This window comes from Cydia strobilella, chromosome 10, assembly GCF_947568885.1.
Source record: "Cydia strobilella chromosome 10, ilCydStro3.1, whole genome shotgun sequence".
Taxonomy (NCBI): Eukaryota; Metazoa; Arthropoda; class Insecta; order Lepidoptera; family Tortricidae; genus Cydia; species Cydia strobilella.
This window is the reverse complement of record NC_086050.1, coordinates 7,394,637-7,420,273: the sequence shown is the minus strand read 5'-3', so window position 1 is coordinate 7,420,273 and position 25,637 is coordinate 7,394,637. Positions and strand designations below refer to the sequence as shown.

General features: G+C 36.9%; 2 protein-coding genes across 2 annotated transcripts; both read right to left on the bottom strand.

Annotated features, from left to right (window-relative positions):
* Positions 1-541: 541 nt before the first annotated feature.
* On the bottom strand, positions 542-2,691 carry LOC134744924 (organic cation transporter protein-like). The gene is made up of 3 exons (XM_063678871.1): positions 2,309-2,691; positions 1,792-2,199; positions 542-1,259 (listed from the first exon to the last, which is right to left on the bottom strand). The coding sequence occupies exons 1-3, from the start codon at positions 2,623-2,625 to the stop codon at positions 542-544; spliced, it is 1,443 nt and encodes a 480-aa protein (XP_063534941.1). The 5' UTR covers positions 2,626-2,691.
* Positions 2,692-12,738: 10,047 nt separating this feature from the next.
* Positions 12,739-24,107, bottom strand: LOC134744605 (organic cation transporter-like protein). Its single transcript, XM_063678469.1, has 4 exons — positions 23,913-24,107; positions 15,109-15,466; positions 13,676-14,083; positions 12,739-13,541 (listed from the first exon to the last, which is right to left on the bottom strand). Exons 1-4 carry the CDS (start codon positions 23,941-23,943, stop codon positions 12,845-12,847), a joined length of 1,494 nt encoding a protein of 497 aa, XP_063534539.1. The 5' UTR covers positions 23,944-24,107; the 3' UTR covers positions 12,739-12,844.
* Between the last annotated feature and the right edge of the window lie 1,530 nt (positions 24,108-25,637).

Here is a 25,637-nt window from a genome sequence, read left to right as displayed (position 1 = left end):
TATAGGAGCCCAACTTAAATGTTTATTTTATTCTGTTAGACGGACAGCGGACCCTTAGTAATAGGGTCCCGTTATTACCCTTTGGGTACGGAACCCTACAAAGCTTGAAGCGGGCCATTCGTATTTATATTAACCTTCTATGTCTAAAAACTTATCTTCTCGTGAGTACAGTTCATGGTAATACTAATCGAACTAGCTACATAATAAAGGATGTAGGTACGATCGGTGCCTCAACTTAAGTACCCACGTTGCCATGCTAATTGTATAGAAAAGTGGATACTTATGTTAGGGAGCCGACTACCTATATCGTGCTTACTCGTAATTGCTTTCGGTTCACGATATACGAGTAAGTAAGTAGGTACCTACATATAATTGATTGAAGATTCCACAAAAGCAAATGTGGAATTATGTTTAAATCATTTTTTAATTTAACATTTCAAAAATTATATGTTAATAAATAAATAATCAGTGTTTAATGATCATCTAAGACAAATTCATATAATATACTATTTATATAATATATAACATTATATAATCGTTATTATATGCCATCTGCGGCATCTGCAGGCCTAGGCGGCTGTGACGTGCCCAGTGCTTCACCTTCTTCTATCGTTGTGAGTAACTCGCAGTTTTTAGTTTCTGGCAGCAAAAGGCAGAGCACCGCAGCTATCAGTGGCAGCACCCCAAATGCTACGGGGGCAGCCCACTTGTCGAACATTCTAAGGTTACACACAAACGGCGCAATCATTGCTCCGAGCCGAGCCATCATCGACGAAATACCGAGCGCAGCGTTACGCACAACAGTCGGAAACATTTCAGTGCAGTACAAATAGACCACGATAAATACAACGAAGCTAAAGAGAACTCCGATACATGCAAGCACCACGCTAATTATGCCCTGGGGTATACCGGCCAGCAGTAGTAAACTAATACCGCTTATGGCATTACTTATCACTACAATTGTCCTCCGCTTCATATATCGCATCATTGGAATCGCAATAAAACAGCTGATGAGACAGAAAAATCCACTGAGGGCCACGTTCACAAAAATGTCTTCAGTAAGCTGGCTGATGTACTGTGCGATGCCGTAAAAGCAATAACTGCAGGTGAACCAGGCGAACGACATCACCAGTATATTCTTTCGCAGATTTGGCGTACGAAACAGGTCTATTGTAGACCCTCTTCTCGGCAAGTTAGTTCTGTGTTCCAATTCGTACATTTCCACCTTATCTTTAATGTCTTCTGTTGGCATATTATTACTGAAAACAAATTTTGGAAACTAATTAAAGGAACCTCGCTACTAACAAAGTAGAAATTGCATATCACCTTTCTTTGAGTTCTTAAAGTTATCATCAGCTTTGGATTTAGTGCCTTCTCCCTAAATACAATAATGTTCATGTTCATGATTATGATAGGCTAATTTAATAGGTTGATTTGTAGCACAGTTAAAATATCTCCTACGATTGTCGCATTCTTGGGGGCCTATTCGACTCGAGAAAGTGACAACAGGTAACGCGGCTATCATATAGCTACATATAGGTTTGCCAGATGGCCGGAATTCATCTGAATTCTCCCGATTTTTCGATTGATTCCCAATCAGTTATAAATCTCACGGAAAGATACGTCTTCCCGTCTTTTACATTTTAAATATTTAGATACCCATCCCGATACCTACTTTTGTTTTACGATCCGACAACCCTAAGCTATCTACGAGAACCTAAGTGGCAACGTCATGGCCAGACCCTTAAATTGCAATATCAGTAGGTAGTAAACAGTTATAGTTGGACTTACATCTTGGCAACGCACGTCAGTAATATAACGGCTTCGTCCGTCTTATTCTTGGCCATTAACCATCTAGGTGTTTCAGGTAGAAGGCATATATAAAGTAATAGATATACATTTGCTATTGATATTGCCAGCTGAAAATGCGTGTAGTCACGCAAGTAATAACCAAAAGCTGCTAAAAGAATATGGCCAAGTGTAAATGGAACTTGGTAAAGCGCTGATACAACAGCTCGTTTCTCATTTCCGACGAATTCCATGATTATGACGAATCCGACTACCATCACTCCTCCTATGGAAAAGCCAAGGATCATCCTAATTATGGTGAAACTCCAGTAGTCAGGGACAAATGATGCTATCACCCCCATAAACACTTCCAGGACTACAGAGGAAATCATGGCTTTTTTTCGTCCATACCTGTGGCAAAACCAAAAAATCTTATTGATTCTCAAAGTTGATTGTATCATAAACTAGATCTCCGCCGGCATTAGGTATTTGTATTTATGAATTTAAATAACTCACTAACCTATCAGACGCCATACCGAACAGTAAACTTCCCACTAGAACACCAAATTGAAATAGAGTTTGAGTGAAGTCCTTCAACCAAGAGTTCTCACAGATAAGATTCCATTCCATTACAATTGTGTTCTTAAAGGTCGAGGTGTCGTAGATAGGGTCTTTACAACAGGTGGTATTTTCCGGACACCGATATGCCACTGGAGGAGCCAGAAATATGATTGCCATCTGATGCCATGCAATGCCAAACTTGTTAACATATATTATAAAACATATCCACCACTGGTACTTTCTGAACGTCCCAATAATATCGTTAACTAGCACCATTATATCTGATTCCTACAGAAATATTTAATAGTGGGAGCTAAATAAATCATTTGTAAAAGTAGACATTTATAAATATTTTTAAGATTTAATATAACGCCAAATTAAAAATCAGGTGGGCTTTGATTTTATTAAACGAAGTCGTCAGTACTTACCAGCGTAAAATATTATGATGATTCAGGAAAACTAACACCTAAAATTTCTATAACGGTCTACGTATTCTACGATTTCTACGTAACGAAACAACATTTCTAGATCGAAAAGAGCTAAGTGTGCGAAGTTTTTTCTTAATTGTTTTGCAAGACCGGCTGTTTTTTTTTAAATCATCTGCAATAATTTACGGTGTGAATATGGCATGGGTGTTTCATACATTCTGATGTTGACATTTTGTATGGAAGAGTAATTTTTTTTCGCGCTTTCGGGGTAAAGTTGTTCATAGTAAAAGTTGCTCAGTAGTGGGTAACTAATAATATTCTCACCGTAAATTATTGCAGGTGGTTTAAAAAACAACCTGTATACGAGTATAGGTACCTTAGTCATTCAATTCAAATGGACCGAATACTCCAACAAAAGTAACGAAAAGTATCAAAAGCATTTTCATGTAAAATGTTGCCCTCAGAATAATGACTAAATGTTGCCAAGACAATGTGGCCAGGCTCGCAGTCGCACTGTCAAAAAGTTATCAGATCTCACGTAGAGATAACTCTACAAGCCCTAACTTCACAAACTACACCTTAGTCAAAATATGTGGCTTGGCCGTTTCGTTACATGAACTATTGTAGGAACCTATAACGAAAAAAATTATGAATAGTGATTAAAGAGATCGTCGTGTTTGGGCCCAGAACAAAGTAGAGTGTTTTGGATTGAAACTCATTAGCTCACGTCTTATTAATCGTCATAATCTCTAGACTAGTGGCTCTGTGAGCTGTAGACCTCGCGAGCATAGCTTAAGATAAGATGGATGTGTAGAGCTGTCCTGCCGACTAACCACCAAAAGATCAGTAGATAGCGGATGGAATGTTTATTGTTAAAAAAGATTAGAAATTAAATTAAAATTCTTGTTTGAGACTTTGACAAGGCACTGATATTTTCAGACATTAATTGTCATGTGCTCGTAGCATCCGTAATCTCTTGTTTGAAAAAAAATCAGATAATAGCTGAGATACCCAAACCCATGGTTCAAACCCATGGTGCAATTTTTTTTTTAATAATTTTAATATTATTGTTTAAGTGTATGTTATTCTTATTATCAATTGAGTGTCGCGAATTCTTCTACCGATAACTACAAAAACGCTTCTATTGATAGCTTAAGGGGCCCACTGACTATCAGTCCGCCGGACGATATCGGCCTGTCAGTTAGAACAAAAATTTGACAGTTCCGAACAACTGACAGGCCGATATCGTCCGGCGGACTGATAGTCAGTGGGCCCCTTTAGTGCTGTTGGCGTGTGAGTCACATTTTTGAGTAGGTAACAAAAATTTTCATTTACTATGGAGAAAACGTGAAATTTTATTCACATTTTTCTATCTCGTCAATCAGTCCTGTTACGTTTAAGAGGGTAGAATAGCTACAGACAGTAGGTACTTCTTTCATACAATTTCTATTTCGGCAGAAAACGGTTTCCACTAACTAAATCTTAACAAATCACTTTGATTTTGATGTTGATCGCTTCAGCATAATACCTATATATTGTAGGTTATTAAATTTCGCTTTAAAAATAATTTTCATAAAAAATAGCATGTGAAAAATAAAAGTTTTCATTTTCATACAAACTGTATGGGAAAAGTTTTCCTCGATGGGCTGTATCAGGGATACAGCCGCAGTGGTTGATGTGAAACGGGACGTGGAAGTTATTGCGAAGACTGTATAGATTAATTACCCAAAATTTTTGTTCTCCAATAGCTTTTGTTCCATTCGCGTTTTTCCCCATTCTGCTTTTTAACCAGGCGTTTATTTTTTCAGTAGTTAATTTAATCACACGCGTATGTCCCAGTCGCTTTTTTCCCCAAAGAGTAATATTTCCGAGAACAAGCCCTTCGTACCCTGAGCCGACGGAGCCCCGCTACGCGGGGCTCCTATTTCTGGGCGGTTTGCCCTTCGGGCATCTGAAGCTACCTAACGAACCTAACCTACCTACCTATCTATCGACTTAATGTGACTATCATGAAAACATTACTCTTTAGAAAAAAAACGACTGGGACATACGCGTGTGATTAAATTAACTACAAAAAAAATTAACGCCTGGTTAAAAAGCAGAATGGAGAAAAACGCGAATGGAACAAAAGCTATTGGGGAACAAAAATTTTAGGTAGCTAATCTAAACAGTCATTGCGAAGACCGCATAGGGCCGCTTAGGGACCTCATAGCGTAAAGCAGGCGCCCTGTATGTAAGACTTAAATGTAGGGCTTTACCCTAACCTACAGTGAAAAAGTTGTAGGTAAGGGAAAAAGGCGCCGCAGGCGCCCTGTACGTAATCTTTACAGTGTAAAAGGCGCCGCAGGCGCCCTTTACGTAAGGCGCGCTTTTGATTGTCGGGCTTCGCTCGACCCTACAGTGCAAAGCCTGTGTGTAAAAGCGCGCTTCGCGCGCTTGAATGTCGGGCTTCGTCCGGCCCTACAGTGTGAAGCCTGTGTGAAAGAGCGCACTTCGCACGCTTGAATGTCGGGTTTCGCCCGACCTTACAGTGTAACCTGCATGTAATCTTTACAATATAAAAGGCGCCCCGGGAGCCATGTATAAAAAGCGCGCTTCGCGCGCTTGAATATCAGGCTTTACCCGGCCCTATATTATAAAGCCTGTAGGTAAGAGCGCATTTGAGCTTTTTATGCCTTAATTTTCGCAAACGGTGACCTCAAACAAACGCAGTCGTGATATTCCTGTAAAAATGCCACATTTTAGCTCTTTTCCAGCTTTTTATAATACCGCGTATTTTATTTTTATAATATTTCAAAAAGATCTATCAAATGAACTCAATTGTATCGAAATCGGTTAATGGACTGATGAGTAATTATTAAATAAACACTGCAAATAGGGGTAATTTTAGCTCCGAATGCGTCGTTTCTAGGGCAGAATCAGCGCCATATATGTCAGCAGCACATGCAGTTCCGAGTAATGGCTACTTTCGTTTACGCTGATATCAAAACCATTCATGATATACCGCCACCGCGCCATAACACTTTTTCGTTAATATCGGTTTTCGATCCGAGCCCCTCTACGGGTTTTTAAAGACACCTTACGTTTCACGTCAAAAAAGTTTGTCAAAAATGACCTTTTTCTCGCATCCTGTAGGTACCTATGTTTTTCCAAAATCTGTAAACCCCAAAATTCATTAATTTGAAATTGAGGGAAGGTTTTCTAAGACCATTTTCGCGTAGCAGCAAGGGATCTAGTAGCTGCCCTCACTGACCCAAACTTGCCCAAACCAACCTGTATACCTGGCTGATTTTTGAATTTCTAAAATTATTGAAATGCTTAGTAGTGGAGATATGTCGAAGGGAGCCACACGAAATCAAGCGCACGCAACTCAAAACCGCACAAGTGCGGGTCGGACTCGCCCACTGAGGGTTCCGTACGTTTTAGTATTTGTTGTTATAGCGGCATCGGCAACAGAAATACATCATTTGTGAAAATTTGGGTTCATTAGATACAGCCTGGTGACAGACAGACGGACAGAGGAGTCTTAGTAATTGGGGTGTCGTTTTTACCCTTGGGTACGGAACCCTAAAAATCGGCCCGTTTCGAACTGACGATGTCACCACCTGTCGTACAAATTAGGTACTATTTAGTTAGGTCACCTGTGTTAAAGTGACATCTTTGTTAGTTATTATTAAACAACTTGTTTGACATGTATAGTGTAAAGGTCACTCACACAAACGGCCGCTCAGACAAACGAATCTATACTACATAAACCTCAAAGTTTATGGTGAAATAAATCTATAAGTATTTTAAAAGAAAAACTGTAAATAAAATTCTATGAAATTCGGAAAAAGGAGAGAACCACTAAAAGCTAACTAAATGTATGCCTCCGCCGTTCAAAACACTTTAGTAAATTAAAATAACAGAAATAAAACATATTTTTAGGGCTAGTTAAATAAAAGCTTGTAAAAATGAAACGAATACGCTAAGCCCGCGCTTGATCAATTAACTTCAAAATAGAAAAATAAAAAACAAATAAAAAAAAAACAATTTGAAATTTAACTTTAAATGTAAAAAACAAAATACAAAAAGTTATATAGCAGCATACAATTACTGGGGATCGAACCAAGGACCACCCGGTGCAAACGAAAAAAGCGAATGTTTGCAAAACACACCATGATACTGCTTACCTAAGCTGACGAAATTCAGCTACTCATTCTCGAGTAAAAACTAAATATCTAAATACCGCCAAAGCCAGCAATACAAACTTTCTGAATTTTTCGAAATTTAATCTGTAAACATATCTGAAAAACAAATTACTATTATGGTATCGATACGACTATTTGTTTAGGCGCGGGCTATCACAACTCCGCCATTTGAAAAATTTTAAAAAACCGGATCGACAAAAAAATTCTATTTAGTCATAGAATTTGGTCACAAAATTTCACGAGAATCGGTTGAGAATTGCGACCTGTAGAGGAGAACATCCGGACATACAAAAGCAAAATGCGCGAGTCAAACCGTAGACCTTCGCTACGCTTCGGTCAATTACGATCGTTATGAGCGTTATGCCAATGCTAATAAAGATTAGCAATTTAATAACAAAACTTCCGTCATCATATTAAATATATTAATAACGGGTCATTCACGTATTGTAACGTACTCCTCGGTACGGAGTGAAACATGTCGAGCGTTTGGGGTCCCTTTGTTTGACATAATTATTGAAAGTCATAATGTTATTTTTTTAATTTAAATAATTCTGAAACCGTTAAGGATTTTCTTCGGGTTATCCTATAGATAGGTTAGGTTAGGTTTGTTTTATGGCAATCCTGAAAAGTTACGCGTTTCTGAGAAAAACCAAATTATGACTAATGATAATATGACAATCATTACATTATGACTTTCAATAATTATGTCAAACAATAGAGACCCCGAGCGTTTCCTACAACCAACAACAGGAACTGGCATTAATGTCAAGTCAATTAGAACATTTACAAAGTGAATAGGAACAATACGGTTGCGTGTAGGAATGGGAAGTCTCAAGTCATTCACTATCTATATTATTACGAAAACTGTACTTATCTACGTAGCTTGGTCACAATATGTGTATTGATACTTAGATAGGTACTTTTAGTGATTTCAAAGACATTCTTTCTTTAGTTCATAACAGTTCCTGATTATAAACAACCACCAGGGGCCCTATTCGAGATGCACAACTGTCAGTTTCGGCTTCAACATCAGTTCAACAGTGGAATGAATGATTTGTTCATCAACTGTGGAAAGTATCATTTGGTACAACCAAAACTCATTCATTGAAAAAATTATGCAACAAAAATCAACTTTGTTTTCTTACTACTATACGGTTTAAAATGGCTCTGAACTCGGCGTGGTTCGGTTTGGTTTCCTTGTCACCTAACTGTGTATTGCTAATGTCAAATTTACCTATTCGACAACACACGATTTCTTCCATTCAACTGAAGTTCAACACGAAACGTCACTTAACGCATGTCAAATACCGCTCCTGGTCTATCATAGGTACCTATTGTAACTACTTGTTTATAATAACTTACTTATAAACAACATCTATTTCCATTGCTGGAAAACATCTATGTAGTTATAGTCATTCGATTCCTAGCTGGCCTTATATCTGGGGGCAAGAACTATTGTATAATAAAAAATAATGAATTAGTGAATCAATTTTTCACCTTACGTCTTACGTCCATGTGATGGTACTGTGGTAGCGAAACGGCCAAGCCACATATTTTGACTAAGGTGTAGAGTTTGTAAAGTTAGGGCTTGTAGAGTTAGAAGCTTGGCTCTACAATAGATCTGATAACTTTTTGACAGTGTGAGCCTTATGGTTTCGGCTTGGCAACATTTTACATGAAAATGTTTTTGGTGGGATATAATATACAGTGAGTAAAATAAATTAAAGATATCTCTTCCCATGAGTTAGTTAAATGAATCCTCTTATTAACATCTGGCGACGAGAATATTAATCTGCTTCAGCTAAAGTAAATATCCTTAGAGAATTCTCAGCTTATTTTTGACAGGTGTAAAATTTATGAAAAGCGATTCGGAACCTGCTTCAATAAACATGAATCGCCATATTGTTGAAACTACGTTGTAGATATTGCAACAAAGGAACCGTAGTTAATCATAATGTCCTTTCAAACGCAAGGTTAGCCTAAGTATGTTAAGAGTTCGCAGCAAGCGCGGCCGAATTTAACCTTCCCATACAAACGGAACTCCGTTTGTATGAGAACGAACGTGTCGGATTGTAATAAAACTTTGCACATACAATGACATGAGGTATACCTATCTAAGTCTGTAATTAGTTTATATAACTCCAGTTTATAAAACAAACGAAACAGAGCGAAAACAAGTTTTTTATGAAAAACTTAAATTCGCTTTTTTTTTACTACTTATCTATGGTATCTTAAGCTACATAAACTAATTACAGACATAAATAGATATACCTAATCCAATTGTAAGTACAAAGTTTCAAACTAGCTACTCGTTTTGAAATGAGAGCGTAACTACGTTTGTATGCAGAACCGAGCTTGCCGGGGACCCTTAAGAGTTCGCAGCGAGCTCGGCCGAATTTCACCTTCCCATAGAAACGGAGTTTCGTTCCCATTTTAAAACTGCGTGTTGGATTGTAATGAAACTTTGCACACAATGACATGAGGTATATTTATGCATGTAATTAGGTTATATAGCTCCAGCTTATAAAACAAACGGGATAGAGCATAAACAAGTTTTGTATGAAAAACTTAAATTCGCTGCATTTTTTTAACTATGGTATCTGAAGATTCTGAAGCTACATAAACGAATTACTTACAGGCATAGATACTCGTATACTTTATCTTATCCTATTAGTACAAACAAAGAGGATATAATAAGATAGAGCGGTACTGTCATAGTAAATTTTGTAACCACTGTAAATTCACTGCCATCTATCGACATACTTTAAAACTAAAACTGAAGATTTATAAAAATACGTTAAAATGTATTTAATATGGATAAATGATTTTTTTATTTGCATTAATTATTTTTATATGATTTAGAACCATGTTCTTTAACGGATATGCGTTAAAATTATAAATAACAAACGAAACAGTCAACGCCCTCTATACGAGAGTATGCCAAAGCTAGTAGCGCCCTCTGATCGAGAATCAAATTTTCGTAATTTTCGAGGCACGTTTTTTCCTTAGACTTTATCCATCTATTACGGAGTTATCTTTATATCTTTGGTACAAAGTTTCAGAGCACTCTAGCTAGTCGTTTTAAAATGAGAGCGTAACTACGGTTCGATTCTTGCCATTCCATTCCATTATTGTCAAAATGTCATACAAAGTCTGCGAAAAATGGTTATGAATTCTTGGGACACTTTTTTAGGGTGCCGTAGTCAACTATAAGGGTTCCCCTTATAGACGTTATAGTTTCGCCTTGTCCGTCTGTCTGTCTATCCGCGGCTTTGCTCCGTGATCGTTAGTATGAACTTACTAGTTAGAAAGCTGCAATTTGGCATGGATACTTAAAACAATTTAATCATGGCGACAAAGTGGTAAAATAAAAACTATATAAAAAAAACAAATTTAAGGGCACCTCCCCTAAGTAGGTAGGTACCTACATGTAACCCCCCCCCCCCTCAATATGTATAGCAAACATGATCGGTAGACGCACTAAGCGCTGCGACAAGGTACGTTCCGTTTTTGCTTGTACAGTCAACTACTATAGACCCTTGTCGCTTTATCTATGGCATGTCACTCAATAAGCAGTGTAGTAAGAGATAAACAAATTGATTAAGTAACATGGTTGACATGGTGGATGATTGACATGGTTCTATAGTGGCTTAGGAATCAAATTGGTTGACTGTACATGATACTTACAAATAGCCCCTGTTCACGGCAATCTATTGTGACAGAAGGGTAACTAAGTACGGAACCCTACACTGAGCGAGCATGGCCCGACATGCTCTTGGCCGGTTTTTTTCCTATAAGGACAGAGCTCGTGATTCTGCGTAGACAGAAGTGTTGTTTACAACTTTAAATTATATAGCACAGCTGTATGACACATCAATTTAACATATGTAGTTGTTATTGAAATTGAAGAAAACAGAATTTCGAGAACGTTGCGCGTAGACAAGGGCGCAGAACGGCCATGGAAATAACAGTTAGGTAGGTACTTATGTTGCATTTGTGACGCCCCGTAATGGCTCCTCTACACGATATGGGCCATCAGAGTGGCCCACTAAGATGGGCGAGCGTGTAGAGCGCGGCGGGATGGCGATGGAGTGACCACGGTGTCGGTTTTTCGTCCGCACAATAAAGGTGCCAGCGATGGTGCGTACGCATCTACATGTGGTCCATTTCATAGTGCGTGCTCTCAACCATCGCATGGCCATCTCGCTGGTCCAGCGCTAGGCCATCGTGTAGAGTGTCTAATATCTCGCTTCAAGTAAATAGTCACACTTGAAGTGTATTAACCTAATAAAATAACTACCTAGTCTAACACTACTACACTACACATTATATATACATAATGAACTTGTACTTGCTAACTGCTAGGTGATAGTACGATACGATCAGTACCTATGGGTAAGTGCATACTTACCTAGTCAGGGCAATGGCAACCATGGGGCGGATCTACAAAAAAATATAAATAGATAGAAATAAAAATTATGTATGGTGGGTTAGGACATACTCGTATTTAATGTGTGGAAGTACATACACCATGGGAAGATACTCATCCCTCGTGTATACCTATAGAATTTCCCGCCATTGGTACTTATCTATTTCTAACATACTCATATTTAGATTGCAACACCTTCGACTTATATCATAAGTACGTAACTTACGTAAGTAGTTGTAAAATCCAAATAAGTATTACTTATAATTATTTATAAATATTATATGCCGTATTTTAAGTATATTAAAGCGCCACTTGCACCATCCCACTAACCCGAGGTTAAACCGTTAACCCAGTGTCAGATTGTACTGGTAACCATGGTAACTCCAGGTTTAACCGGTTAACCCCGGGTTAGTGAATGATGCAAGTGGGGCCCCTGTTATAGTTAAGGTATTATGTAAGTATTATTTTCATGGACATCTTATATAGGGTTTTCTTTTAGTATAATTAGTTTGGTTAAATTACATAGATTAGTTACAGGAAACGTTGATTTTGAACAAATAATACAGACAAAAATGGGCTTGTTTTATAGATTTAGAGATTTAGGTAAATATTTTTCATCACACTTGCTCAAAAAAGATCTTATTTCATGCAGGTGTACTGGAGGGTAAAGGCCTATATTGTTCCCACGGGAGTTATGGATTGTGAAAAAAAGTTATAACTCCCTAAGGAATTATAGCTTTCTTTTTAATCATGTCAGTAATTCATACGAACCAAGTAGGTTGTAAGTAAAATACTTTGTTTAAAGTCGTGGGAGTTTTACTTTTAAAATACTGACGTTTATAATTTATTATTTTTGTTTATGTTTTAAAATATTTAATTTGATTAATTTAATAGCCGTTTAAAATATTTTTACACAATATTCAATCGTGACTGAATGCCGAAGGTCTGTGCCTTCGATGCCTAACCTGTCAAGAAATGACAATATGGCGGGCGAATGTTTGAAATGTCACCGTAATTATTTTGCATAAAATTTAGTTTTTTCTTCGCAAGTGTGATGGACTAATTACCTACCTAACCCTTATAACTAAGAACAGCTGTAAAAAGTATTGAAATAAATTCATTTGTATTTGTAAAAATATTGTGTGTAACTCCGGGGGTAAGAATACCCCCCTCCGTGCTTACCCCCCTCGTTGCACAATCTTTCTTAATAAGTTATCCTTTAAAATATATTATCTGTTATCCACTTGCTTATTTCTCAGTTATCAGGGTCGGTATATAGTTTTATTATAATTTATCAGCGTATTCAAGTTTGTACGGAGATATCTAAGATAAATACAAGATCTCTTCTTCCGCAAAAATCATTTTACTGTAGTTATATAATATTAACAACTAACATAATATATGATTTATATATGATGAACTTAGAACTTATCTAATGAGAAAAAATTCTACTTTTTACAATCCGTTTTCTTTCCAAATTGTTCGCCTTCTTCTATAGTCACCATTAATTCACAGCCTTTGGTTTCAGGAAGTAAGAAAGCGACAAAGCCCGCTACGAGGGGCAAGACGGCAAATAACACGGGCGGCACCCACGCGCCCATGCTGCTCGACGCGATCACGAATGGAGCGATCATAGATCCCACGCGCGCCATCATGGAAGAAAAACCCAGCGCAGCATTCCGCACGACCGTCGGAAACAGTTCCGTGCAGTACAAATACACAACAACGAAAACTATAAAGCTAGAAACTACTCCTACACTTGCGCAGACTACCGTACCCGGCCCTTCTGGTAGCACGGCCAGAACGAGCAGGCAAAACGCGCAAATAAAATTAAAGATAATCACTATGGTTTTTCTTCCCATAACTTTCATAAGGGGTATAGAACAGAGTGAACCGAGGAGAGTTACACTGGCACTGGCTGCGACGTTGATGAAAGCATTTCCACTGAGCTGCCCCACGTACTGGGACACACCGTAGAAGCAATAGCTGCACGTCAGCCAATTAAACGCCATGGCTAAGATGTTTTTTCGGATGTTCGGAGTTCGAAAGAGGTCTACAATATTCCCCTTTTTGAGTTGCGTGTTTTGGAGTGCAGCTTGGTAATTTTCAATGTCAGTTCGTATGGCTTCCGTTGGGCGCTTATTTCTGAAAGGGAAATCATGTGTTAAATCATCATGATGTTGATGACACTGACAGATATCTTAAAATAGTATGTTGTAACAAATGTGACCGTTTACGTAATCCAGTCTTCATAAATATTTATATTATTTATTACTTACACTTTTGCTACAGATTCCAAAATCCTGACGGCTTCGTCCGTTCTTTTAACCGCTATCAACCAGCGTGGAGTTTCAGGTAATAGGAAAAAGTATGACAATAGTACTACTGCTGGTATCGAGATGGCCAGTTGAAAGTTCGAGTAATCCCTGCAGAAATACCCGAATACCGGTAACAGCATGTGACCCATATTGAAGGGTACTTGATACAAAGCCGATATAACGTCACGGTACTGGGTGCCCACGAATTCCATGACTATGACGAATCCAGTGACCATTGTGCCTCCGACAGACATGCCCACTAAGAATCGAAGGAATGTGAATTCCCAGTAGCCGGGGACAAAAGCTGCTGTTATTCCCATGGTCACTTGTATCACGACTGCTACCAGCAAAGGATACTTTCTCCCGAACCTGAAAACATAAATAAAGTAAGTAAGTGCAGGTATTAAAGCTAAAAGTCAAGTGTTGTCCGTGACCGCAACGTAAGTGTCTCAATGGGGCAAAATCTAATTTGATAAATATTTAGAAATCATTTTTAATGATGAATTGATGATTGCATTGGCACAGTTATTTATATTGTTATATAAATACCTATACATATTTATAAAACAAACTTATTAAGAATATAGAGGTCAGCAATGTTTTCATTCGCGTCATGTTAGCATTTCTATAATATTAACTTTTGCCCGCGACTTCGTCTGCCTGCAATTAGTAATTTGGGTAACTGAATTTTTAAACAAGCCTGCTTTTTATTCCACCCTTATTTTCACTCCCAAAAAGGGCGACTAATTGGTCATAAACATTTTTGACGTGATATGGTCTTATAAATCAATAAACACCGGCAGCATGCACGGAAAACTGGGGATAAAAACTGTTCTATATCCTTCCCCACAACTCAAACATCTTCATACCAAACTTCAAATTTCCACCCCCCCCCCTTTCACCCCCTATGCTATTATAAAAAGTATCCTATGTCCTATGCCGGGACTGAAACTATCTGTATGGGCATTTTCACTTAAAAGTGTACCATTCGTTCATTCGTTTTAAAAAGAAAAAATATGTCTCCAAAAAATGACAGTTTTGTAACGCATTTTCACCTACATTTTGTATGGACCGTTACAAAACTGACACCCAAAATTTGTATCAAAAACTGGGGACAATTTTTTCTGTGTCTCATTCAATAGTACTCGTGATTTCTGAGTATAAATAAATAACCCAAAAGTTAATGGTTTTTCGATGAAAAGACACTTTTTCTGAAAACCCCCGTATACCAAATTTAAACTAAATCGGTCCAGCGGTTTAAGCGTGAGGAGATAACAGACAGACACACTTTCGCATTTATAATATTAAGTATGTGTATGGATAAGTAGGTACTACTTGTAGAAACATTGAATGTAAATATAATACAATTAACAATTTAACAAGTTCAATGTCACCTGTCGGATGCCATTCCGAACAATACACTGCCCAACAGCGTGCCCAATTGAAACAGCGTCTGTGTAAAACTAGTCAACCATTTCCTTTCACATATCAAATCCCACTCCATTATTATGCTCCGGCTGAAAATTGATGTGTCATATTCTGGATTGGGGCAAGGACACGTTTCCTCTCCGGTGTTAGGGCATGTATAGCTGAGTTTCGGAGCAAGAAACAAAATCGCCATTTGGTGGAAGGCGACAGGGAACTTTGTCAAGAATATGAGGAGACATAGCAACAGTTGATATCTTCCGAATGAGCCTGTTATTCGTTGAATTAAATCGGTCTGAGGAGGAGGTTTTTGTTGCAGCTTGGCCCCTGAACAAAGAAAAATAGAGTAATAGGCTGATGAAGTGATGACAAAAACAAATTTACATGATAAAGTTCGTTTGTTTAGATGATTTAATGTTTAAATATATCGGTTTAATTGATTTAATTTTTGATTTATGTTTGTGATAAATACCTAAATAGTGTCATTAAAAAAAAATTCCCTGTGCGACACCTGTTTTTTCCGTAGGTATGTTTAAGAACATACATACAAAAGCTCGAAAATGGCTTAACCGATCAGGTCCGCTATAGTTTTCCTTGAAAGTCTTTAATAAGCTTTACTTTCACGATTTTTCATATTTTTTGGACCCATGGCATGGTTCTAAAGTTAGACCTTGGTCAAAAGTGGGGATGAATTTATTTTTTCGCTTCAACCCTTTAGTGTGGGGTGTCGTTGAATAGGTCTTTTAAAACGAATATGGGTCTTCAAGAACCATATTTTAATAAACATAATATTTTCGGAAATATTCGCTCTGAAAGAAAAAAAAAATGTGAGTGTCTCCCTCTAACTTTTGGTCCAAAAAACCGGCCAAGTGCGAGTCGGACTCGCGTTTCAAGGGTTCCGTACATTACATAATTAAAACAATGTATTTTTTATGTGAACCGCGAGTGAAATGTCTTTAAATAACTCGTAGGGGTCGGATCAAAAACTAAGTAACTAAGTCCGACTCACGCTTGACTGCACATTTCTAATTAAATATGTTTTCCTGTAATCTATAGGTAAAGAACTATTTTGTGTATTTTTTCAAAATTTTGCACCCCAGTAGTTTCGGAGATAAAGGGGGGGTCATTTGTCAAATTTTTTGCCTATTTTCTTGAATAACTTCTTAACTGTTTATCCTAAAATTACAAAAAATATATATTTGAGATTCTCACAATGAGCTATTTTATTTGATATATAACACGATATAGTTTGAAAAACTTAATTTTTTAATTTTCTTGTTTATCCCCCAAAAGTGGCCCCATGTTTAAAATTAATTTGTTTACGTTACATGTCCGTCTTTAGGTAACACTTACATATGTATACCAAATTTCAACTTAATTGGTCCAGTAGTTTCGGAGAAAATAGGCTGTGACAGACGGACAGACAGACAGATAGAGGCACGAGTGATAATATAAGGGTTCCGTTTTTTTTTTCCTTTTGAGGTACGGAACCCTAAAAATTTTGAAAAACTCAAGGAAACTATAGCGGACCTGATCGGTTTAGCCGTTTGTCTATTTTGACGGACGGGTAACTACGGAACCCTACACTCAGCATGGCTCGATATGCTCTTGGCTGTTTTTTTTATCAGTTATGATGAACAACCACGAAAAAACGACGTTTTCTTAAATCGTCTATTTTTTATATCTTTGTTAACTTAAACATCCTGTAGCTCCTAAAGTATTGATCGTAGAGTAAAAATAAATATGACCTAATTTGTAGAAAATTTTATGTAGAAACTTTTGTTCGAAGCAATTATAATGCTATTCGAGATATGAGCAAAAATCTGAAAAAGGTACCTACACCCCCCCGCCCCCGAGGACTTTTAGTATGTTCATCTGGACACCACGTACGATTATATTGTACCAATTTAAAAAACTACACGAATTATTTCCGCTCATTGCCCATAATCGGCTTAATTTGACGTGGCTAAATACATCTAGCACGACTTCAAGAATGGACTCGCGCGCGAGAACGCAACTTATGCTAAACGGTCAGATAGTGACCCTCTACACCTCATTAAATTGTCGAAAGGGCATCTACGTTTTGGTTTCTCCTCCGCGCACGCCTGTACAGAGGGCCTACCGCCAACATTGTAAAATCAAAAATCGTTATTTGCCTTTCTATCGCATTTGCATATTCGAGCGACAACTTCGGCCCGATTCGAACTTTAAGATACGTCAAATATTAAGCCTACAGATACGTTATGGATGGATTAGATATGTCAGTGTCAAAAGTGACGTTTTTGTTTGATGAAACGCCACTTTTGACACTGACATATCTAATCCATATCGTATCTAGACAGTATATTTGACGCATCTTAAAGTTCGAATGGGACCGTCGAGGCAGATGACGTTTTTCGATTTTTCGATGTTGGCGGTAGACGCTCGCAAGACACTCGTAACATCATTTTTATATGTCATGTAATTTAGGTACTCCGTTCTTGATTTACTTGCATCTTTTGGCAATCTTTCAATCTTTTAAGAAGGCAAAAGGTAAGGTTTTTTTTGTTAACCCTGATGCAGAAAACATTTAAGCCAATTCGGCTTTTTAAAATTTGTGACACCGATGAACTGAAATACTTATATAAATGTAAAACTGTAAATATCACTAAAATAAGAGCCATGCGAACGTTTTCGCGATCATGAAATTAGTTGTGTATAATAGTCTAAATAGGCCTGTTCCTGCTTAGCTGAAGCAGCGACATACCCACCCCTGTCGCTTTGTAAATATATAACAACCAGTGATAAGCCACTTTAGTTTGCTATTTACTGGTCACGCGACCAATTTTGCTATTTAAGTACTGACGTCGAAAGGCAAATAAGGCAATCCAGGTGGATTTCAAATTTACGCAGTAGTTAAGTGATCAGATCAGTTATTTTTCATAAAGTACCTAAATCTCAGTTAATATAATAAGGTCCAACAATAAAAAGTATATAATATAAATAAGTATATAAATGTAAATAGATTGTTTGAAACAACCTTGAATAGATAAGTTTTGTAACAAGCATGAGCTGATTAAAACTAATTCTTTACATGGGTACTTTCGAACATAACGTGATAATTACGTATTTAGATTTACATATTAACCCAGTTTCTTGTGCCCATTTTAATGAGAAATGCGTCTATTAAACCAACTTCATTGATTGGTTGTGAACAATTAGTGCGACACAAGTGTTATACCTACAAATAAATTTAACTACAAATCAAAACAAATAAATACACCCCTAGTGTAGGTATACGTACAAGTGTCAACGCCTCCATGGTTATTTTAAATCGAGAATTTACATTTTTCTCATATAATCTTTTTTTTTCAGAGAAAATCTGTTAGTCACTTTAGTGAGATCTAAAATACAAAATCATACGGCCAAAATTACAAATTACAAAAAAATTAAAATTAATTTGAAAACGGTTCAAATAAAATAAGTAAGTAGGTACTTAACTACTTATATCGTCAAATCCAAAGCAACATCAGTTAAGACGTCTTCTTATAAACTACGACCATCATCATATTTAAAAAACCCGGACAAGTGCGAGTCGGACTCGCCCACCGAGGGTTCCGTACTTTTTAGTATTTATTGTTATAGCGGCAACAGAAATACATCATCTGTGAAAATGTCAACTGTCTAGCTAGTACGGTTGATGAGATACAGCCTGGTGACAGACAGACGTATACACAGACAGACGGACAGAGGAGTCTTAGTAATAGGGTCCCGTTTTTACCTTTTGGGTACGGAACCCTAAAAATCTGAATACGCGCCTGAAATATAGATAGCGGGAGTGATAAAGCTGATGAAGGTGAGTGTCCCACTGTCCCCTCTACCTTGACACCGTCATATAACATTTTATCAGTAGGTATGTATAAGTTCTAGCTAATTGAAGGAAGAATCATTGACATCAAATTGATAAAATGGACCCGATAATTTTGTAGAGCAAGTCCGAGTGCGGCCATTTCATATATCAATAGACAAAAAAACCTACCTAGGTAGGAAACTAGATTACCAGCTCCAGTGAATAGATAAATCGAATTAAGCTTCGCCAAGTGTATCAAAAAAAGTCACTAGCCATGATCTGTATGTTATTATAAAAGTAAGTAGGTACTTTACTACTACATATTTAGTTTAGATGCTTTTAATTCGTCTTCGCGCTGAATTAATCCTATGAATTTATAGAAATAAATTATATCGCGTATAATAAATTCGAACCTTTTAGCTTTACACAGTAGTTGGTCAACGGGAGACTGAGGAAAAAATATGGGGCATTTTCTATGAACAGGGACCTTATTGTCGATGGCGCTTACGCCGCACAGCGTCGCGCGGCATTGTATTTATATCGGAAGATTGTTAATAATGGCGTAAGCGGCATCGACAATAAGGTCCCTTTTTATAGAAAATACCACATATATTCACCTCTGTTAAAATTAAATTGTGCCAAACTACCCAAATACAAGTGTTGAAATAGTTAAAAAATTAAAATCAAATCCAAATGAACGCTATTAAATATTTATTATTCATTCAAAATCACCACTTTTAAAGTCAATTCCACCAGCCAAAATGAGGTAGTTAACAACTCAAAATGTGCATCTAAGTAATTACTTTGCCACTCTTGTAGATAAAATGCAACGTTCTCATCTGTTTTGCTTTGTAGTCTCAAAAGAGAGCCTTTACCAACTGGTGTGGTGCAAATTGTTTTCATCAATTGAAGGCATTTCAGGCAAATGCATGAAAATTATAGCTTTAAACACTTTGCTCCTATTCAATTCAAACAATAACAATTCTAATTTGGTTGTCAATACTAACGGTATGAAATGTCCAATGTAAAGTAAACCCTAAATGGCTCAAAAATTTAAGTCCGTGACTAATATTACTCACTCATTTAAAAAACAACAGGTAACACACACACATACGCCTACAATACCTATACAAACGTAATAGACATACCTACAAATACCTATATTAAAACAAAACCAAGTATACATAATAAACAACGATACGAAGCATTCTGCAACCTTTCGCGGAGGGTAAAAGAGTTGTCATAAAATTAGTTTTTATTAACTTGGTTTAAATTTAAATCAAGGCTAACGTTGTTGTCAAAGTCCCATTTTTATTTCTTTCATATTGTATGATATGCACCAAGCATCAAGTCGAAAAAAGATAAGTAAATTATTATATACCAAGCTATGTTTGCTAACCGTCAGATTTGACACTAAGAAAATTAACGCTAACTCAATATAGTGCTGTTAATGCACCCAAAATGGAAATCGACTAATAAAGTGTACCTATTCAAAAGTCTCTACCAATAGCAAGCCACTCGTTAAACTCGGTTCCTCCGGATTTCACGCACAGATTTCTGTGAAAAATCAAGCCATGAAATAAGCTTGGCTTGTTGATCGAATAGTTATAATTTTGATGCTATGCTATATTAGACTATTACCAACCACTGTTCCATCTTATCTTTTTTTGGGGTTTTCTTACATTACGTCGTATCATTAGCTCTTAATTTTTATCTACGTAGACTAAAAAAAACTTTTCGGTTGGATAGTTACGTTTTCTACTTTTATGAGTCTATTAATATGCGCTTGACGCACTGAAACCTCCATATACATATGTGGGACAGTTTTTGATTGTTATAATTCCGACACAAAAGACACAATAAGAAGTAAATAAACATAAAGAAGTATATAGGAGGCCTTTATCCGTGACGACCGTGACTCGTCACGAGGTTTAGGGGCATTAACTGCGACTGCGGCTACTAATTCCAATGTGCACCGTGGTTGGATGTTGCAAAAACCGCAAGCAAACGTTCATCAGTTAATTACTTTCATCAGGTTTTATAAAATTAATTTTACCTATAATGTTAATTAACAATATATAAGGGGAAAGGAAAAGTCTAAAATATTATTTGTTATAGTACTTACAAATAGGTGTAAAATATTTTTGTAGGTAGATTTCAATGAGAAATAAAGTTTAGACACTTAAATATTCTACAGTGTGTAAATCCAATACGGGCAATAAATTACACCAGATATAGAATTTATCCGTATAATCATTAATTGGTTTTTTTTTAAGTTACACTTAATTATGATCAAAAAGCTCGTATCTCGTAACTTGTGTGTTGCATTTTGCACACGGAGTAGGATGGAGATGGCAAGTGGGCGTTCCCGTCTATCCGACAGTTAGTAGCGACCGACTCACTTTATGCACAGACTATGCTCAGTTGTTGTGTAAACTTCATGCTCGAATGACATTCACGTCGTACGTACGCTCGTCTAACAAAAATTGATAATTAAATTTAAAATGCCGTATTGTGCAGTATTAAGCTGCAGAAATCACAGCGGTTTAAAAAATCTTTCACGTGGAGGTATTTCCTATCACCGGTGGTTATTTATTTAAATATAATCCGATAAATACGAAAAATCTGTTTCTATTGCATTATTTACGAATGTTCGTTAAGTAAATCTATATTTTATCAGTTAGAACTTAGAGTTCACAATCCTTTGTCACTATTCTTTACGTTTATCTGGAATATTCGCTATCCTAAATGTCAAATAACTTCGCTACTCAGATGCTGCGCAATGTCGATATTTATATCGATAAAGTTAAAGTTACGATATTTCAAGTTTGATGTTTGGTAGTTCGGTAATAAATTATTATTTTAGACACGTTTCTAATTATTATTTGGGATAATCAATGTCTTAGTAAATATGGCAGCTCTGGTCATCAAGCACTAAGTTAAGTCGGGGTCATTTCATGGCAACCTTTCAAACCTTCGTATTCCTTTACATACGTTTTTGTTTTTTACACCCATCATATTTTCATCGTTAATATAATTAGACTAGGTACTTAATGCACTTATGCGTACAATGCATGCAATGTGCCATGAATAAACGTTTTATATTTTCTATTTCTTTATTATTAATTATTGTAGGTTACCACAAGATGCCGATATTAAAAATAAATGGGTCAATGCTACTGGGCAAGAAAATTAGTTTCCGCAAAAATATAGCACCATTTGCTAGGAGCATTTCTTAGAGAAAGATTTCTGGGGATAAAATTGCCATACATCTCATCTAGCGTCCACACGCCTAAAACTTAGTTACTAATTTAGTAATTATTAGTGACATTCGGGCTCACTTAATTAATAAAAAGTGTTCCGTACCACGCAAACTAGCGTGAAATATTGGAATTTTGCCGCCCCCCTTCCTGATTTGATAGGTCACAATCTTACAATCAAATCAAGTGGGATCGATGAGCCAGTTTCATGTATGCTTTCACACCATACAATTAATTTGACAATTTAATCAGGTTGTCCCGTCTAGATTGGCCTTAAATGCTGCTACAAGTAAATATTGTTAAAGACGAATACTTACCTATGTAAGTAATTGCAGATTTGTGATCACAAAATAACAGCAATACCGAGTTAATAGACCTTTAAAGAACTATGATTTTATCTGTTTGACTTTAAGATATATTTAATGTTCACATTAACAACCTAGTTGGTCAATTAATAAGAAACAAATTTCTAGTTAGATATTTGTTGTACTGTACTACATATTATTTTTCATACAATCACGATTATCACTACCTATATTATAATCATAAATAAAGTATCATCTAAATGTGTTAAAACATACGGTAATGAAATATCAATACCTAACTGAACACACAAATATCGATAAAACACTCCGATTACACTGTCCCCTCCCTATATCGTCGAATGGAAAGAAGTTCCAACGGTTAGCTACTCGCAGGCGTGTAGAGGTCTCGAAAACACCAGTGTAACGTGACCGTGAGATCCGTAACAAACCATGCGTAATTAGACCTTACTTATACTGGTTTTTTAGCCCTTTTCTCGCCTGTTAAGTAAGTGATTTTAAAATTATATAAAATAACGCCATCTGGTGTTGAGTAGTTGTATTAGGTGAACGTTGAGCGAGCTTTTGTGAGATGAATGAGATAATGAAAGAGTCGTATGTCATATAGCTTTGACATTAAAATTTAAACCGTCACTCATGTAGCCTACAGTTGATATTCGTTCGAAAAATGTCCACCGGTAATAACTTTTTGGTATGGAAAGTTGCTACGAATCAGAGCAATTTTGTAAGTGTGTGACGTATTTTAACGAGGCTATGAATGTGTGAGTTTAGCGACACTGGTTTTCATACTAAATAGGAGTCATTTCACATCCACTAGTTTATTAATTCGTGATTTTGCATTACATTGCTGGCTGAATTATTTTGTAAGGCTAAAATTTTCATTGTATTTATAAGCAAAATTTATCTCAATATACTTCTTAGGTACTATAATGCTATTTAAAACCACCATTTAAAAATTCGCCCGTATTGAATTTACATACTGTATATGCCAAAATGTGTGTCTAAACTCTGAAACAAAAACAATTCACTGAAATTATTTAAGTATTTAAAAAATACCACCACCTAAGTACCTATTCAATTGTCTATTATTAAGGTTTGTTGATGTTAAATTAATTGAATCATTTACAATACAGTTATAAAAATGCATTAACGAACGTGATTATTAACTATAATATAATGAATAAATACCACGCCTAATAAATAAAAGAAGCACGTAGCACGTACTTAAATTTTATCAAAAGACAAAAGCCTATAGCTGGGACCTTCACTAATGCGAACTTCCCAAGGTTTATCTATAAGATTGCAATTTGCAATATCGGGGTCATTACCTCGCGAGCAACTTTCTCCCTCACCTTACGTACCGTTTTCTGTGATGGGCTCCTGTTTATCCATTGTGAATCGGTTATTTAAGTCAACATGCACAATATAAACACTGGATTGTACGGTTAAAGTGTCATACAGGCGAACCGCCGGAGGTTGCAGTAGAACTGGCTTTGAGCGGCGCCCGCGCCGAACCGACAACGTATTCGCATAGCACACGGCGCACAACTGTACGCTCGCAACTCTTGCAAGAGATGCTGGTTATCAACGACCTGTCACTACCACTGTCACGATATCAACTGTGGCACTACACAAGAACACGAGTGCCACTCGTACACTTTCTGTGCTATGCTTTGGAAAAGTACTATATTTTTTGCACAAATTAAGTATGCAGCGTAACTAGCGACAAATACGGTCAAATTGATTTATGGGTCATATCGTACCTTGATACTTACCTACTATGGTAATAATTTCATTGTGCACGATGCACGTGCAATGTTACTGTAACAGTTGACCTGGCTATAAATTTCGGTAAATGGGAGAGTTCAAAGAAATAAAAAGAAAGCCTTTGTCCCGACGTATCTCTTTGGTCGTCTCCACATGAGCATGACCAAGTTCATCACTAGTCTAGGTACTTTAAGAGAGTATGGTTTGTCTTCATCGGCTTTTGTCCATCGTACCTTATTCCGACTGCAATTCTGCTCACTGTTTTTTCGCAGCAAAGTACGCTTGTTCGCACTGCTCAAATAAAATAAAATCAACATATTTTTTTAACCGCGTGACGAAGCAATACTTGCAAGAGTTAGACCAAGAAAAGTCTAAACGATTTTGATAGCACACGTGTTATTTATATTATACGATGTTATGACGTTTTAATAACACGTTACTTGCACTGCGAGTGCTATCAAAACGATCAACCTTACTTTACTTCTTCAATTGCTTTAGTCAGCATATATGTTACATTCAAAGCAAAACGGTTATTTCCTAGTCCTTCGAGCCGGATGTTTCCTGGTTTGACCATTGAGAAAACGCCTACGTAATTTAAAGCTCATTAACATAACAAAGAAGTCCATATTAATAAAACGTTTACATATTAAGTATAGGTATTTAAACGATCTGTAGTTATCAAAACCGATTTAAGTATAATAAATAATAATCGACAGTATAAGTAAGAATCGACATGGCTTATCAGAGAAAACATGCGATGTATGTAAATAATGTAAATAACCTTTTCAACACACTTGCTCAAAAGGACGTTTTTACTCCACCGATTTTTGGCTCATATGCCTAGATATTAAACACGCGTGCTCTTTCAGTGTATTATTCCACTCGTGCTTTTTCATTATATTATCCGACTGAGTTAAGAAGGTAACTGATTGCTAATAATATGCATGGAAAGGGAGCCTTCTTTAATTGGCCAGACTGGCGGGCACGGCCGCGCCCGACCGCCTGCGCGGCGCGCGGCCGGGGCGAGGGGCGGTCGGCAGTATGACAGATGCAACACACAATACTAACTGTTTTAACTATTAAAATTTGATTAATATGAGTTTCTTTTTTTCTCGCAAGTGTGTTGAAAAACGTCGTATGAAACGCGTGTGCATTGGTCATTACACACATCGGCTTTCTTATTGCGCGCTCGCTTACAGCTCGCGCGCTTGTTATCGCCTCGTGTGTAATGACCAACTTAGCACACTTGTATCATAATGTACTATTTATACGCTTTACGTCAATGAGCAAGTGCAAGGCAAACTGTTGTTGTCAGGCCG